The sequence below is a fragment of the Melospiza melodia genome, chromosome 6 (assembly GCF_035770615.1).
Source record: "Melospiza melodia melodia isolate bMelMel2 chromosome 6, bMelMel2.pri, whole genome shotgun sequence".
In the NCBI taxonomy this organism is placed as follows: domain Eukaryota; kingdom Metazoa; phylum Chordata; class Aves; order Passeriformes; family Passerellidae; genus Melospiza; species Melospiza melodia.
In genome coordinates this window covers 71,649,675-71,667,913 of record NC_086199.1, presented here as the reverse complement: position 1 = coordinate 71,667,913, position 18,239 = coordinate 71,649,675, and the positions used below count along the sequence as shown (strand labels likewise).

The 18,239-nt window shown below is 41.9% G+C and overlaps 2 protein-coding genes across 3 annotated transcripts in view; one reads left to right on the top strand and one right to left on the bottom strand.

Moving 5' to 3' along the window:
• LTK (leukocyte receptor tyrosine kinase) overlaps positions 1–6,224 on the top strand; it is a 53,662-nt gene extending 47,438 nt beyond the window's left edge. The window contains exon 29 of the mRNA XM_063159543.1: positions 84–6,224. Coding sequence (XP_063015613.1) covers positions 84–857 — 774 coding nt within the window. The 3' untranslated portion in view covers positions 858–6,224. The remainder of the gene's footprint in view (positions 1–83) is intronic.
• Positions 6,214–18,239, bottom strand: part of ITPKA (inositol-trisphosphate 3-kinase A) — a 39,423-nt gene continuing 27,397 nt past the window's right edge. For both annotated transcript variants that reach the window (XM_063159052.1, XM_063159053.1), the window contains 4 exons: positions 17,452–17,656; positions 12,376–12,477; positions 11,243–11,314; positions 6,214–10,369 (listed from right to left, as the gene is read on the bottom strand). In XM_063159052.1, the coding sequence (XP_063015122.1) occupies positions 10,166–10,369; positions 11,243–11,314; positions 12,376–12,477; positions 17,452–17,656 (583 nt within the window). In that variant the 3' untranslated portion in view covers positions 6,214–10,165. The remainder of the gene's footprint in view (positions 10,370–11,242; positions 11,315–12,375; positions 12,478–17,451; positions 17,657–18,239) is intronic.

Sequence of the window (18,239 nt, the reverse complement as noted above, 5' to 3'; positions counted from 1 at the left end):
ACCTTGTTTGATATGCAGGAGTATTGCCCAAACCTGTGACAGTCACCCTGAAGATGTAACAGACTCTTGTCTCTCTTCTTCAGGACCCTGATGTGATCAACACTGAGCTGCCCATGGAGTGTAGCCCTGCACCAGAGGACGAAGGGAGTATGGTCATGCGCCCAAACATTTCCAGTGGGATAGTGCCACTGCTGGTAAGCCCTTCTCTCACCCCTCAGACAACACCTAAGACACTGGGATCCCACCATGCTGGGCACAGACTTGTACAATGTCCACAAGAGCTACTGGTGGAGAACCTGAGCAACCGGACTGCCCGAGGGCCCAGCCTGCCATGCCTCAGTGATTTCAACAGTGGGTCGTGGTTCCAGCAGACCTCAAACCAGAAGCTGGAGCCCAGCAACCCATCCGCCCACAGACTTAAAAACAAAACAAAAAATCTTTGGAATCCAACATATGGATCATGGGTGCTAGAGAATATCTGTCACTTCAGCCCCAGCTCCAAGCTCAAAGCAAATCCAGAGCGGGAAGATTCAGGCTTTGATGGGAATTGCAGTTCTCCTAGCTCTCGCGCATCTCCAGCATCTCCAAGTCAAAGTAACTACCCTCATCTGGATATCAGTGGGATTGAACTGGTGAAACTCCAGACTTTCCCCTGTGGCAATGTAAATTATGCTTATGATGATCTATGCTATAGTGCCGAGCACCAGCCATCAGCCTTGGCAGATGTCAGAGCAGCTGTGCTAAGGAGCTCCAGTCTTCACAGAGATGAAAAGCCTTTTTGTAAAAAAGAGAAAACATCAAGAGAGAGAGACTCTGGTCTGTCTTTGTCAGATGACCTGAGTGTTACTCCAGTATAGTAGAAATGGTTCTTCCAAAGATCAGGGAATGTGTGTGTCTGGAAGGACTGCTTCCTGTTTCACTAACTTCCTCCACTTTAGCTCAATTGGATGAGTGAAGTTTCAACATCAGCAGTGTTCTGCTTCCTCTGTCTACCTGCTGGATCCCACATTGCTAAAGGCACTTGCATTTCTATCTCTGTCCTTCAAATGCATTCCACTGAACCAGCTTAGAAGTAGAGAACAATGGCATTGTTTGTCTGATTCAGAATATGGTTCCTAAGGAAAGAACTCCTTTTCAATCTGCTCAGGTGAAAAGAAATGGACCTACCATCCAGCTGAAGTACTTGGCTGGAAATAATGGCCAACACAGGTTGTGCTTCTTTCTGAACCAAGAATCTAAAAACGTGCTGTGCCAGCAGCAACCAACTTGCAAAGGCTACTACGTTCCTGAGAGCTTTTTACAGTCCTGGTGAATTACTAATGCTTATGCACTATAAGGGAAGTAAAAAAGAGTAGCAGCCACATTTGCATCTGTTTTATTAGTAGACCTTGTGGAAGCTATTGCTCAAATTGGAAGCAGTAAGAAAAATGAAAAAAAAAATCAGGCTCCTCTGAGCATGTGCTTTGTAAACAAGCAATGAAGAGGAAAACATTTACCATTAAAAAAGCAGTAGCTGGTGGAGCTCATAATATTCCTTTGAGTAGTGGAGGAAATGTGCTGCTTGCCTCATGGTGTTGCTTTCCTCACAGCTCCTGGTGTCGAAGGGGCAGGTGGTTTTTCAAAGAAGGGTGAGCTGCATGGTGTGATGAGAAATGAACTTATCTTTTAATGGACTTTACTTAAAATGAACTTCATTTTTGTAAGTACTTTGATATTCAGCATTAATTCTCTATGCTGTGTTGGTAAGAACTTAGCTGAGGTTCTTGGGTAACTATCTAGCATTTGGTATGATGGAGTTCTTGGTTTTAATACTCCAAGGTAGAAAGTAATGCAAAGGAGAAGAATAGTGAAAGGAAATCTAATGCAAACCCCACTTAGAGTGTTCTTTTTACAGGAAAGTAGAATATCTCAACCATTTGAGAAAGCTAAAGCCATGACTTGGCTTCACACAGCTGAGCGGGTAGCAATTGTTCCTTGCCTTGCAAGTGCAGACTTGTTTATAAAGGTAGTCATTTGTTTCCAAGACAGCTCATTTCTAAGGCTTTCTTGAGTTATTTAGGATCTAAATTCATGTTTACGGATTAAAGCTGCAAAATAAGGACACTGAAAAGGCAAGTAATTTGGATTAAGTCTGAACAGTCTTGGAAGCATTCTGTTCTTGTACCACTCCTGAATGCCACACCTACAGTGGCAAATTACATGCTGTCTTTGTGTGTAATCAAGCTGTGCAGTGAGATGCCAGTTGTAGACTTCTCCAGTTCCTTTCTGAGGCAAGAGCTTCTCTGGTATATGCTTTATGCTGAGTGATCAGCTGCATGTCAGTCTGAAGGTGCAGGCTAGCAGGTGATGGCTTGCTTAGACCAGACACTTCCTGTCCTTTACATCAGTCAGGGTGGACACTACTGAGCTGTGGTAAAGAAAATCACAGGGTGAAGAGTCTGAATCCATCCTCACTGAAAGGCATCTTCAGCACAGGTTTATGCTTCATTGGTCTGACTTTCTATCTCTTCCACACTTTGTATAGTTTTAGGCCTTTGACTTTAGAATGGACAGTTTTATACAATGTCAATTCAGAGCATACAAATACCTTAAGAGCAGGTGTCATCAGGATGGGAGCAGACTCATTTCAGTGATACCCAGCAACAGGACAAGGGACAACAGGCACAAAGTGAAACACAGGACATTCTTCCTCAGTATGAGAAAAAACATGTATTTACTTTGAGGGTGACAGAGCACTGAAAGAGGTAGCCCAGAAAGGCTCTGTAGTCTCCTGCTCTGGAGACACTCAAAACCCACCCAGACATGATCCTGTGCAACTTGCTGTAGGAGAACCTACTTGAGCAGGGAGGTTGGACTAGATGATCTTTGGAGGTCCCGTTTCACAGCAATCCTTCTATGGTTTCCAGACATAAATGGTTCAACAAAGACCCACATATTATGGAAATAATTCTAAATCCATGGTGTTGTAAAATGATTGATGGTCAGAAGAGAGGGGTCCCTCTGTGTGGGGCAAATTTCAGTAGAAGTGTGGGGACTGATGGGTTTAGAGACCAAAGGAGATAATTGACTTTGCCTCATGCCCTTCTTCCCATTTCACCTTTGCTTTAGCTCTCTAGCTTCTCTCACGTTTAGTTCATTGCCTGTCCTGTCTTATATCCAGGAGTTGCTACAGCCCAGTTAGATGAGGCAGAAGAGCCCATTTAGCAGGAAACTTTCTCATTCTCTCCTCTTGCAAAGGCTAACATTTTTGATCATATTTCAGACTGGCCACCTCTGCACCATGCTAGCCAAAAATAAATGCAATTACTTTTAACTATTGAAATTACTTTTAACTATTGAAATTCAATCAATTTGTCCTTACTTTTTGTATTGCTTTTATGGTTCATCCATTAGTAGGTTTTTTCCTCCCAAAAGATGACCTATCAAACTTTCCAGTAGCTGTGACTTGGTGCCAGCACCTTGGCCCCTTCCTCCCTGAATATGAGATAAGGCCACAGCAGAGTGCAGTGATCATGGTTCAGCTGCAGTGGAGGTGATGCCAGCTCACTCTTCAGCCCTCATCTGTCCTGAGCAGAGCACAGGTGGTCAGGGACATGCTTTTGCAGGCCCCTTATGACTCTGCTTTCAATTCTCCTTAGCCATTAGCATGGGCTGGAAATTGGTGGCAATAGGAGTGAAATACTGGCTGGTTCAGAAGCCATGGGAAGTTAACTATACTACCTTCTCTTCCCAGAGACTTTTAATGAAGTAGCAGAGAGATGACAGTTCTTCATATTTTTAAATGACTCTAAAATACCCCAAGATTGCAGTGAGAAGCAGGCATGATCTCTACTGTCGAGATGGCTACCCAGCTTTGAGCTACCACTGTTTTCCCCGTGAAGCCCTTGCCTCAATATAACTCACAGATTTAGAAAGGCCAGTAGTGCCAAAAGCAGGGAAGCTATTGAAAAGTGAAGTGAGAGGAGAGCACAGTTCTATTAGCAGTGCCAGGGCAGTCTTGGCTGTAGCTATGCCTTCTTTTTATAAATAAAGTGCAAGTCCAGCACATGGGACAAATACCTGATTTTACTGAATAGCTGCATCAAGGTACTCGTTTACAGGAAGCACATAGACAAAGCTGCACTGAGACTGAGCAGACTTCTATCCTGACCAGGATCTTATCCCTAAGAGTGATCAAGAGTGGGATGTTGAAGAGCAACTGTAAGAGTAGAGTAAGCATATATGGATTATTTATTTCCAAAACAGACTCTGATGGTTTACAACAGCATTTAGCTCAGGGCTGCACTGAGCCAGATGCAGTCTTTTCTAAAAAGACAAGACATGGAGATGCAGGTACCAAATGGGCACTAAAAGAAAGAGCTGGGAATTTTAAAAGAATTGCATTAGTACCCTCAATGCTCTTAACTCGCCCAAATGGAATGATCTTCTGTCAGCATATTGCCATGAATCTTTGACCTGTAACAATCTTTTTTTAGATGCTATTTAAAAACCCTCACAGATAATGAATTTTTAATTAACATCCTGGAGGACATATTGTTAATATTTTTCCTGTTATGAAGTTGAATGTACATGCTGTACAAACCATTTTATCTCAAAAGAAAAAATAACAATTGCAGTGATACACCCTACAACCTTCAGTCCTTCAGTTCTGAGACTGAAACTTATTGTTTGTACAATCAGAGATTTCAGAGCAGTGCTCAACTGCTAACATTGCAAAATGTAAGTTGTGTGAAACTGCTTTTTATTAAGGAGACATTTTTAGGGCATCCCCAGTGAGTTAAACCCATAGTGTCAAAATTTGATTCATTTGGATACTGGAAGCCAAAACCCAATTCTGTTTCCTAGAGGAATGACATGAGCTGGAGATCTGGGATTAATTCAGTCTATAATCCATATGAAATCTTCCACTACTTCCCTACTGCAGAATCAGTCATTTATAGGGTTGTTAAAACTTGCTCTTCCTGATAGTTGTCTGTTTTTTAACATTACCAAATTGGTTTTGTAATTGTATGTATATAGTTGGTTTTTGACTGTGTTTAGCATTAATACTTTATGTTGCTTCACATAACCTCATTCTTACATTTTAAAGAAGGGACTGATTAACAGACGATGAAACAATAATGGAAATTTCAATTTGTCTTTCTCTGCTTTTTCACATTTGTTGATAGTCCTGCTTCTCATTTCTTTGTAATCCTTGCTTCTCCTTTCTTGGTAATCCTTGCTCTCCTAAACAAACAGAATTTTTAATTGCACAGATCTAAGGTGTCCCCCTTCATATCAACCCTTTTCCTGAGCTAAGTTCTCAGTTAATTTGCCCATGGGCTGGTGTGCACTAAGAAAGCTTTCCAAGGGTGCTAAAATAGTTCTGGGCTTTTGCAAGTGTAACTTCACCTTCAAGACACTTCCTACTTTCCTGAAAGAGAAGAAATTGCTGCTGCTGGGAATACTTTTCCCCCCACTGTATTTGCATCTCCACAGCAGTGTCAGAAGGGGACCAGACTTCCTTAGGCCCTTGAGCTGTGTGAGACAGTTTCTCCTGTAGGCATGGCTGTGCTCTCACATCTTCCCATCACAGCACACAAATGGAAAAGTCACGTGAACAGGTTTTGATTTGTCATCACCTCTGACCAAGGCTGCACTTCTGCCAACTTTCCTTTCTGGGTGACTACTGTACATAAGTAGATGAAACACCTGCCTCTATGCAATTTAAAGCTACACAAGTGTATACTTCTATATTTGCAACACAAAATAAAGAGACACTAATGGTGGATATTTGTTTCCCTCTCTTATAAGTACTCTTTGCACACTTTCTATGGTAAGAATACACTCTCTCTTGCTGAGAAGTGCTGCCAGTCCTAGAGACTTGAGTGCTTTTTTCCTGTGTCCACACAAAACTGCCCAGGGCAACAGTTTAGTGCTCTGAATCTGACAAGTGCCTCTTGGTTCACTTTTTTTTTATAGGCTGTAGACTATTCACTGAGATTTCTGAGACAGAGCTTACCTTGAAGGAAGCTGACAAGCTTTGGGTGAATCAGGTTCTAAAAGTACCACCAATAGGTTTTGGAACCAAGCTCCACCATTTGACTTCTGGTTTTGCTTTAGGAAGTACCACATGGTAAAGATTAAAAGCAGTGAAACATACTGTATTTCTCCCTTCCCTGAAGAAATTCTTGAAGAAATTATATTATTCTCACAACACCAAATCACAGTAGATGTCTTTTTTTTCCTTCAGTCTGATTTATTTAGTAGCATACACACTTCAGAGAAACAAACACTCATCCAATACAGTCAATGTCAGCATTGCATTGTAGTGTTCAGAACAGATGCATGTGGATGATACAGGCCATTTGATCTCAGTACCTTAAGAATAACAAATAATAACAACAGCAATAAAAAAGTAGCAAAAGCCCTCTGAGATACATTGAAATCTTTCCCTTTAACAGGAACTGGATCAGATGTTAAGCGAATACCTCCCTGTACAAAATTTAGAGGGATTTAGGTTTTACCACTTTGGTTAAATTTCAGCCAAATTTATATCTCTGTGGGGCCTCAACATCCATAACTTTTAAACTTATCTGATCTATCTCTGTGAATTTTTTTCTATATTGCACCTTCCTCCAAAGAATCTCACAGCAGCTTGCAGGCACTAATGAAGGAGAGCCTCACACCATTGCCACGAGGTAAGTAGGTCTATTCCCATCTGTAAAATTGGAACAAAACAATGCCTAGGAGAGTTGTCCAAGGCCAAAAAAACCCAAGTCATTGATGAAGCTGAGGGAGAGAAGTCCTATTCCTACTTCTTGATTCACACAGGAATGCAGCAGTTACAGCACTGCTGCATCTACCTAGTGTGTTTAAGGACCCTGGAGTCTAAGTCAGAGCTCATGTGTTCAGCACCAAAGTGGCTCTAGGACAGCATCTCTGACCCTGCTGTGCAACCACACATAGTCAGTGCCTCCAGAGTGAGGCATTCTCTCAGCAGATGCATTAATGAACAACATTCTGGACTTGCATGTGAACAAATTCCTTGGTTACCAAGCATCAGCTCCCCCTGTGTTACATGCCTGTGCACGTGCACCATGCCAACCCTCTGCTAAATATAAGCTTATTCAACACAACTTACCCCACAGTGAAAGAAGGCCATGCTGCTTCCTCACACTAGCAAGTGAGTGTTCATAGACAGGTGCTTTGGGCCACCTGATGAGAAACAAGGAATCTAAAACTTACCCTCAGTTTGCTCCTGAGCGCACAGCCTCAGGTCCCTAGAGCTCCAGTGCTCAGCTGAAGTCCTACACTTGCAGTTTGCTATGAAAAGCTGCCTCCTTCTCTCCTTCCCCATAACAGCAACAGATGATTGTGATTTCTTTCTTTCTAACCCCCTAGCAAGACAAAGATCCATTTCAAAACTAACATCCTAGAACTTACATCATCTAGAATGAGTATCCAGATCAGTGTCTGCTATAGCAGAGATTTTCCTTTTTCCCTGACCTTTCCAGCTCCTGCAGTGGAACAAACCTTCTCCATGTTTTCTCCCAGGACCATGTACTGAAAAACCAGCCAGGTGCTACCAGGAGTTGTTTTCTTTGAAGCTACTGATAACACTTTGTTTCAGTTCTCCTTTAGAACTGGACAGTCATTCTAAAAGTTTGTCTTAAACTCTCAACAGACATTTGAGCACCAACCTCTACTGTTTAGATCTCCTCTCCAGAAAATAGTTTACATTGGTGCAGAAGATCCACATATGTGGTAACAGAAGAAATTTAACTCTGAAGATTATTTAGGCAAACCACTAATTGACTTCTGTCTTTATCTTATTTCTAACTTTAATAATTACTTTTAGTTATGGTAGGACAGCTTGCAATGCAGTCTCATAAAAAAGGCAATGTCATCGAAATCCTGCCTATGAGACCTATTTATATGCTATTGTCCTTAGGCATTGCTATTCTCCTTAGGCACTGCTATGCATGGCTTACCTGCTGGCTGCAGAAAAGGAGAAATATTTTTTTTAACTGTATGGAATTCACTACAGATTCATTTCTCATCTCACAGCAGTTCAAAGGTTAGGAGGCATCTAGAATGGTTTCATCTGTGCTGTCACTTCTAAAAACCTAATGTAAACACTCTGAAACTTCTAAGTGAAAAATTCATTAACATATTACCATAAATATAAAACAGAGAAACTCTGGGAGGCCACAGAAGTTGTCTGAATTTGCAGTGAACTGCAAAAATAATTACCAGTTTCAGACAACTTCTGGTTTAAGATGTAATATTTCCCCATGTCATTACTTCCTGCAGAATACCTACTCTATGTCATCTAACTTTTACATCACAACTGAGCTTCAATTGTCAATACTCCTGTTTTAAGTTTATGAAAAAGTAATTAAATCTGACTGATCTTTTACTACACAACACACTTTAGTGTGTTACACAAAGTAACTCCTTTTAGAAATTATTGAGGTCTGTCCAACTTTAACAACAAATATTGCAGATTTCATTCCAGATCTGGACTCTATAGGTTAGTTGGTTTTTTTTGCTTATGATTTCAACTATTATTGAAATAGCAGTTTCCCAAAAGTGCAGTCACCTTCATCCAAAGTTCTCAGACTCTTTCCTGAGCACAGGAAACCAACAAAAGACAGGAGTTTCTGATCAATGTGCATTACTACCTCTAGATGTTGAAAGGGCTTTAACCATCAACTGGTAATGTAACTCTTACCTGCATTGTGAAAACTACATCACCCCATTATTCACATTAAAACCTTAAAACCTGGCATGTGAGTCAACATGTGACTAATGATAGTATTTATATCGCCAGCATAAAAAAATTATTCCAGAGACTAGAGGCAACCACCAGAGAAGGTATGTGAAGCCATTGCAAGAAAACAATTCAATCTTTCTTGATTTTAACCTAGAAGCTGAATTTTCTGTGGCTGTGCTTGGGTCACAGTAGAATAATGAAGAACAGATCACCTGTGATTCCAGACAGGGACTATAGGATGAAATATATTGACATTCCTCCACCCAAACTGCATGGAGTTAACAGCTGATCCCTTGGAGGAAGGATGCCTGGGAATTATCTCGTTATTGTGTAATGCTGTGAATGCAGAAACACGACCTCCCTGATTGCTGTGCCACTTTATATGCCTAAGTGGCAGCATCCTATTTGAGAAGAGGGACATGGCCAAGAAGTCACGTGCATTTAGAGACAGTCAAATCATGATCGTAAGAGATCACACTGGTTGCTGACTGCTAGTGTGTGCATGTGTATAGGGGTTTTATCTTCAAAAATAAACAAGCCTTGGGAAAAAAAGACTTAGTTCCCTGACTAGTTTGTGAAAGATCATTAGTGATTTTCAGAGCTGCAGTTCAGCTGCAAGAGGCATAACTCTCCAACTTAGCAACATATCTAACAGCCCACCCAGCTGGAATGTTTTTGGAGACAATAGGCTGCTGTTCTCTCCCTAGAGTGTTTGTAATCTCCTGAGCGGCGACAGAAAAAGCCAAGACCTTTCTTGGATAGAGGCAAGGCTAGGGTAGGGAAAGGGAGAAATGATGTGGCTAACAGCAGTTAGCCACATCAAACCACTATAAACTGCTGTCTCTCTTTGCTCCCAGTTTCTTGAGATTAACACCCATTTGCACCTTGCTCACTCTGTAATATAATGTAGCAGGAGTTGCTGGTCCAACCTATAGTGTACACAAGAGGACTTGGAATTAGAGAGGAAAAAACACAATCTGGTTTCAAAACGATGCAGTTCCCTGAAAAATCATTTTTCCTGCCCTGAGTTCCCAAGCATTTGTCCTGGTTCTCTAAGAAGTAATTTATAGTCCCATTTTGCCAGAAATCATAATCATTCTGGCTTACCACACAGACCTCTTGACTCATGCTGGTGTGATTCCCGAGTATGGAGATCTTCATTCTCTGAGGACCAGTCTCAATTTCATCTGGTGCAATACAGACCAATCTGGAATGATTCCTTTAGGTTCATAGAGGGCTGATGCAAAGTAACTTTGATCACTGACTGCTGAGTTCTGGATGCAGCTCCCTCTGCACTGAAAACCTCAGGAGTTTGGAGTTAAAGGTTTCCTTCTAACTGAGTTTCCTTCTACTTCAGTAAAGCAGAAAGTTACAGAGAAGCCCTGCAAGTTTTGTGCCTTTCTCAACTCATCTTTCAGTGATGCTTTCCAAGATGCCAATCAAATTGTCCAATCCCAACAAGTACCCATCCTCCCTGTTGCCTTCTTGCCAGGGGATCCTGTGATCCAGTGTCTGCCCATCAGGAAGAAGGGTGGTCTTTCCAAAATCGATCAGCCACACATTGGCATTCCCACTGCCATCATGTACAAAAAGTAGTGAACTTCCTACAACCTGGAAGACAGATTGAGACAATCTAGTTAAAAAAACATCTTCAGCCCTCCCCCACCAATTAACACTTCCTGCTAAGAAGATGATCTCCTCATCTCACCTGTGACCCAAAAGACTTTTGGGCTGCACTTATAAATTGATGATTTAGATGCCCCAGTAAGGTACAAATGGGAGGGTAGATAATAAATGGGACTCAGCAGAAAACAGGAAGAAAAGCAATTCTTCATCTTAGCATCAGGTCTCGATTTGAGCAATTCAGCAAAGGCCAATAACTCCTTTCAAAGACACATCATGACCCACAATTAACAAAAATATCTCTAGTGATAAGGGAGCATCAACAAGATAAAATAAAATATCTAATCTCAAAATCTTGAGCTGTTAACAAGCAGAAAATACAATGCTAATGATGCCTTCTGCACAGCAAAGCACACAGAGAACACAGACATCAGAATTAAATGGTATTTCAACATAAATCCATTATAAGTAATACAGCCTTCATTGTCAAGCTATAACTGAATGCTACTGTACCAAATGCAAACTTCCATGATGCCATTCCCCTGTAAATTCCACTGGAGCACATCCAGGTTAGAAAAACCATATGAAACTGGTACTAATCAACTACTCCATGCAGTGGTCCAGAGCCATAAATGCTGGGATGTCATAAGAGGGATGTCAAAGACAGGAGGATTTACTATTCCTTAACTAGCTTAATCTCCTGTATCAGCGTGGTGGAGGCTTTGTGGCATCTGTGTTGTAAACATGTATTAGCTTTCTTCTACAAAACCCCTTCTACTCATACAGCAGGCTGTTCTGAAGTACACTGGAATGACAAACCAAGAAGCAATGCACCTTCAGAGCTTTGCAGTCACTGCTCACCTCATGTCGCTTGAAGAAGTCTGAGGATTCCAGAATGACATTGATTTCCTGCAGACGTTTGAGGTATTTTTTCTGGAAGAAGAGAAAAAAAGCCCAAAACAACCCATAAACATTTCATTGAAAACTGAATAATCTTATAAGAGTCAATATAATTAAGAGATCATATTCATTTTAGGCTAGAGGTCCTTCAAAACAACAGGTTCATCATTTGAAAGTCAATCTGAAAATACATTTCAAGCTTTCATAGTGAATTAAAAGACTGGAGTTCATCTGCTGCATGTGTTACACCAGGCATACTTATCTCTCTTGATTTGGATATCATCAGGCTTTCTGCAACCGTTTTGTTTTGTTTTTTAATAAAGAGAAAAGGTTTTCAAGGAATTAAAAATCTTCCAGTTCCCCAAAGTGAAAAGAAAGAAATTGTGTTAGAGAAACAAGGAGCTCCAACTATGGTGGGGGCAGAGGGGGCATAAAAAGAATCAAGGCCTAATATACAAAGTTCTAGTGCAGATTTTTAAGGCTGCCCTGAGCTACCAGGCACACTCCTCCTGCAGGGCTACTCTGCCTTCATAATGGCTTCCACACTGCAGCAAAACATTACAGCCTCCTTTGAAGTTCCAAAGACAAGAGATGTGTTATGCCATCTACCACATGCCTGTTGTGCTACCCATGTTAGCACACAGGAATTCCTCTTTGAGATGAGTTTCACACATGGGAACACAGCTAGTCACCAATCTCACTTCCTACCTCCACACTCTGGTTTTATCTTCTCCAGACTGAATTCCCAAATCACAAGTTTTCCTGCCAACACAATCCTTGCTTAGATATCACCCATCTAATGCATCTAACACCCATGACTGAAGCTGATGGCAAGCCACAAGTTAGTTTGAATGACATTTTGATAGCATGAAGCATCTGGGGTCAACTCATGGTAAGAGCTGATAAAACTGGTCTCAGTCAACTTCGCACAACCCACCAAATCCCCATGTCCACCCCATCTCCTGAGAGCAACTGGAAGTCAAAACCACTTACCCCCTTGGTTTTCTAATTCCTATTTCCTGTACCAAAGAAAGCATGGCCATGGAGCAAGAGCATTGGTCCAAGATCAGTGCACCTGAAGAGCTCAGACTCACCAGAATAGTTGTGTTGCCCTCAATGAATTCTGCAAAAACCTGCAGAACTTGCTCCTGCGTCTTCGTTGTTTTGAAGTTTGTGTTACATGTTCCATCCGCCTTCTGCACAGAAGCCACACAGAGAGAGATTATTTATACTGCACTCATATCATTCCCCTCATCACTCAATCCTCTTGAACGAGCAACAGCTCAGCCCTTGCTAACCAGATGAAAGTAAGCAGCTGAACAGGAAGAGAAACCAAGCAAGAAGAAGAGAAGAGATACAAAAGCAGATTGGATAGCTTTAAATGGCACTGGCAGTTCATTTCCTGTTGAGTACAAACAACAAAAAAAAGAAACTATTCATGATATTACCAGCTTGCAGGAGGGTTTTCTCACATCAGTGCTAGCAGTGCAAAGTTCAGTGGGGAAACCACAGAGACCTCTTTGGTTGTACTCTTGTCTGGCTAGTGAAACCCTGGCTGAGGGTGTGAGGGAACATTTCCAAAAACAATTTTACTAGTCCTTTTAGTTTGGGGGTTTCTTTTGGGTTTTGGTGTGGATTTTTTTGTTGTTATTTGGGTTTTCTGGTGGTGGTGGTGGTAGTTTTTGTTGTTGTTTCAGTTTTTCACTGGGAAATCAAAGAATCACAGTTAGGATTCAGTTCCAAATGTACCTTTGAACCTATAATGTGACCCAGAAGTCACAGAACAGAAATCTGTTGCAGACAGGAACAACCTGGGATTTGCAATGCTAGCAGTGACAAAGCAGGTGAACGAATTTTGGCAAAGGACAGTGCAGGCATGCTTGTTCCAAGTGTGTCCTGGAGAAACTCAGAGTATTTTTGTGCTAGCAGTAAGATTCAGTACAGAAGCATCCTGCTACTGAAAAAGACAAGCATTTTTATGTGCTTCTGGAGCTACAAGCAAATAAGAGCAGTGCATGAATTGGAGGTATTTGTAAACACAGAATATATGAATATGCATGTCCCCAAGAGCATCTCTGTTTCTTCAAGAGACACGAATAGGAGATTTTAGGATATGGGTGTAAAATACAGCAATTATTACAATTGGCAAAAAAAGTCCACTAAAAGCCTGCAGGATTATCAAACTGTTTTCCTCTCCATTGTTTCAGTCCAATGCCTCATTTTCATTGTGAGTAAATCAGCAGGTCAATAAAATATGTTGTCTCCTACATGTTAAGTCACTACACCAAAATGCCAAATTCACTTAGCAGGTGAAACACTATTTATTCCACAGCCGAACTTCGTTTCTAATACATACATGAAAAACATTCAATAATGCTAAAACTCCAGATCTCTCATGCAAGAGAATTTTATTCCAAGGCTGTTGGACAGACACAAGTGCCACATGCCAGCCTGATGAGATGCACAAGTTATGCCAGAGCAGTTCAGCAGGTAGGCAGTGAACGTTAGAAGCCATCTGATCTGATGTGGGATAATACTCAAGAGCACAAAGATATTTGAAACTTCATCTCGTACCTCTTCACTGGAGCAAGGCTGTTTTAAAAATAATTTCTCCCTATGCTGCAGATTGTAGAGCAATGTCTAGAATAGCTGCTTGGTGTTTGTTCCCTTTCTAACCTTTCGTGTCTGGACAAACTAGTTGCTTGCTTCCCTTTTTAACACTTTTATGATTTTGCTCCTTTCCAGTGGTTGGCAGGAAACATGATTACTGTCTGTCTTTACTTGCTGTAAAGAACATCCAGAGTTTGAATGGCATCACCCCAGTATTCTAAACCACCTTGGCTCTGCATGTACTTGATCCTCAGGAGGCACTTGCCTGAGTCACTCCTTGAAGTCATACCTTTGCTAAGGACTCCACATACACTCCTGCACAGCAGAGCAGTCTGTCACACAGTGCAGCTCGTGGGCCAGCTCTTATTAGATGTGACAGTGACGTGGCTCACCAGAGGGCAAGTGTCACAGCTCCATAAAACAGTGCTATTCATCTTAAATCATGGGGTCTTGCTCAGAGCCCTCTGCTGACTTCCCTTAAAGGGCTCTGGGTTAACTTCATGGATTCACACAGATTTATGAATCAAATCTGATATCCTCCTGGGAAAATGGCTATCCCTGATCTACAGCTAAAGGAATGGTACCAAAGGAAGAAGTAACTTTTCAAACTGCACAGATATTCACTGACAGAATGGGAAGACAGAAATCCCAACTCTCAGCCACAGGCAATAGCTTAGTATTATAGAGAAAATGTTTGCAATGCCTGGCCTTCAGACAGCCTCTGCCAGAGAGGAAATGTGCATTTGGAATCAGGCTGGCACAATATACTGAGCAACACGTTCCAGCTGTAGGGAAACCAAATGGTTCAGATTATTTTTGATAGGAGGAAAAGGGACAAATCCCATAAATAAACTTGACTTGATTTCAGAGATCCAGAAGCAAGGCAAGGATAAGAAATGGAGCAACCCAAAAAGATACCCCATTATTGCAGGAGTGCATATGGTGAATCAAATCTTATTTATCAGCAGCCAGTTCACAGAAAGGTTTATGATTTCACTTTCTTTGCTTTTGCTTCTTATTCAAGCAGCCACAGGGCAGGAATTACCAAACCCAACATACCTCATCAGCTAACTCCACGAGTTACCAGTCCAGTCAGGGAGAACATCCCCTTGCTCCCATCAACCACTAGCAGGCACCACTGACTTTTACTGGCTTTCTTACCAAAATGGGGATCCCTCCAGAATGGCTTTGCTTTTCTGCAAAAATACAGAACTGGATGTACAGTTCAGCTTCAGTGGAACAGTGCAGGCAGTACTGACTACGTGTATTGCCTGAACAATTTAGTTTCTGCCACCGTTTCTCCATCTAAAAAAATTTTAAAATTATACCTACATTCCTCATAACAACACAGGGAAATAGAGAGAAAGGGAACGTGCTCCAAAGTATTTCCTATACTTAGTCAAAGATTAAGTATTCTTTCTGTGCACAGTTACAGCAGTGTCTCCACAGAAGGAAACACTACACAGTCTGAGTGTCATACTGCTTCTACCTCTGACAAGAAACAAATCCACAAAGAAAAGCCAGGAGGTTTGTCTGAAGCACCCATGTTCTCCTTTAGCTCAATTACTCTCTGGGACTGTACATCTTCACTCACCAACTATCTTTCCAAGAACACACATGAAAACTCTCAAGATCATCTGGGTTTCTGATTCCATTACACAGAGGAGCATACAAAGACATAAGTTGCACAGGAATAACACAGGTATCTTCATAACATCATTAGCTGGCTGAAGGGCAAGGCAGGATCCTGTGTTCTGGCTGGACTGGAGCCAGACCATCTACCACCCAGACAGTTCCTGCATGAGGATGCCTGTGTCTAACAGCCAGGAGTGGGTGGACAGCACACAAGGGGCCAGCACTGCATGAGCTTGGAGCCCCAGTTCCAGTACCACAGCAGGAGAATCTGTGAATAAGGAAGGGAGAAGACACAAAGCAAAGAGAGAAGAAAGAGGTATTTAAAGAGCCTCTGTTCATCAGCATCACTGTCTTTTATACCTTATTTCTATGTGCTTGAATTGTGACATGGAAACAAAACTCATCCAGGTTCTGGAGTGGTGCAGTTGACACCACTGAAGGATGGGATGCCACCCAGAGGGACACAGGCAGGCACAAAGGGGGGCCCATGGGAACCCCATGCAGCTCAAGTGCAAGTGTGGCACATGGGTCAGGGCAGCCCCAGTACCTATCCAAGCTGGGGCACAAACAGATCAAGAGCAGCCCTGCTGAGAAGGACCTGGGAGTGCTGGTGAACAGGAGGCTGGACATGACCCAGCAATGTGTGCTCACAGCCCAGAAAGCCAACTGTGTCCTGGGCTGTATCCAAAGCAGCATGGCCAGCAGGGCAAGGGAGGGGATTCCACCCATCTCTTCCTCTCTCATGGAACCCCACCAGCAGTGCTGCATTCAGCTCTGGGGTCCCCAACTTAGGACAGGCATGGACCTGCTGGAGCAAGTGCAGAGAAGGCCACCAAGTTGATTAAAGGAATGGAAAACCTCTCCTATGAGGAAAGACTGAGCAAACTGGGTTTTTTCAGCCTGGGAAAGAAAAGGCTTTGGGGTGACCAAACTGTGGTTTTACAGTACCTGAAGGCAGCCTACAAGAAAAATGGAGAGTGGTTTTTTACAAGAGCAGGCAGTAACAGGACAAGGGATCATTTAAAAGGGGGAGTAGGTTTAGAATAGGTATTAGAAAAAAGATTCTTCACTGCAAGTGGGGTAAGGCACTAGAACAGGCTGCCCAGAGAAGTTGTGGGTGCCTCATCCCTGGAATTTTTCAAGACCAGGTTGGATGGAGCTCTGAGCAACCTGCTCTACTGCAGCACGGGGGTTGGAACTACATGATCTTTAAGGTCCATTCCAACCCAGTCCATTCTATGATTCTATAAAAGATTAAGTGAGTAACGGGTAGGAAAGAAAATTGCTAAGGTTCTACTGCGGCTGTAAGGTAGTATCCTAGAAATGGTACAGGGACACAAATTTATCCATCAAGAACAGCAGATGAACTTGGCTGATGGAGAAATTTCATTTTGGATTGCTCTGGCTTTATTCCAGCTCCATCTAAACTGGATCTCATCATGTATTTAAAAGGAAAAGTGGTTTCCTTGATCCCAAGAGTATCTAAGCAAATGCTTTTAACATGCCTTGCCAATAAATGTAACTGCAACAAAACCACTTTACTGTGATTCACTTAGAATAAATATGTATAGTTCCTGGATAAAAAAAGTAATTGCATGCAGAGAGGGAGTTAATACTTCTGTTCTGAATTCCTCCTTACAGTCTCATTTTCATTCTATCTGCACTGCATACCTCCTTGTGTCCTTCCTGTAAGGTCTCTGTAGTTGATTCAAATATGGCTGATGTGTATCTGAAGCTTAAATTCATTGACACTCTCTGTTGCAACTAGAATGAATGCTTTAGAACTGCAATAGAGTGAACTCTGTGGTTTCAGCTAGCACATTTTCACATGATTCTTTGGAAAAGCTGGCTACTGATGTGCACAAGCTTGTTTGATAAATCAAAAAAGTTCAGTCTTGAGGAACAGGCAGAGGTGAAACTTTTACCTTAATTCCTTCAATCCTGAAGCCCAGGTTGGCACTGGAGCTGATGGTTTCTCTCCACTGCATGTACCGGGGTTTGGTGACAGCGTGCTGGGCGTTCTCTTCAGCCGTGGGAGCAAGAGGATCCACTTCAATCATTTTCTTGTACATGTCCTTACGCAGCTTTGGTTTCTCTCGTGCCTTAGTCAGCTCTTCCTCCAGGTATGTTCTGCAAACATCACATCCCAACACATCCTTAAGGACTTCCTCAACATTTCTTTTTACAGCTCACAAACTGGCCTCAAGAAAAAACAACCAGGAAAATAAGCCTTATCATTGCCCCAGTTCTGCATATGGGGAAACCAAAGTACACAGAGCAATGACTGGCATATTTAGTGTACCCAGTACACAGGCATATTTAGTGAAACAGCCCCAGGAATCAGGAATTCTAATTCACTTCTTGTTCTAACTATACCTTTACTTGCTGTTACAAGTTATGATTATTTCCTGGTTACAGAATAGGAGGAAGCTGAATTCCCACTGTGCCATAAAATAGAACTGCATTTTCAAAGGACAAGTAGGAGAGATCACTTATAATGAAATTTGAAAAAAAAAATAGGGCTATTGAAGACTTACTGCATTCTCTCTCCTCAAAAAACTTTAAAACAGTCAAGGGTAATTTTTTTAGGCCTCAGTTTAAGTTTTACTTAATGCACCTCAGTGAAAGACAGCGTCACGCTTCATATAGAAAAAACTAGAGTAAAGCAGATAATCAGAGTAGTTCCAAACCAGAAGAGGTAACTAAGAACAGG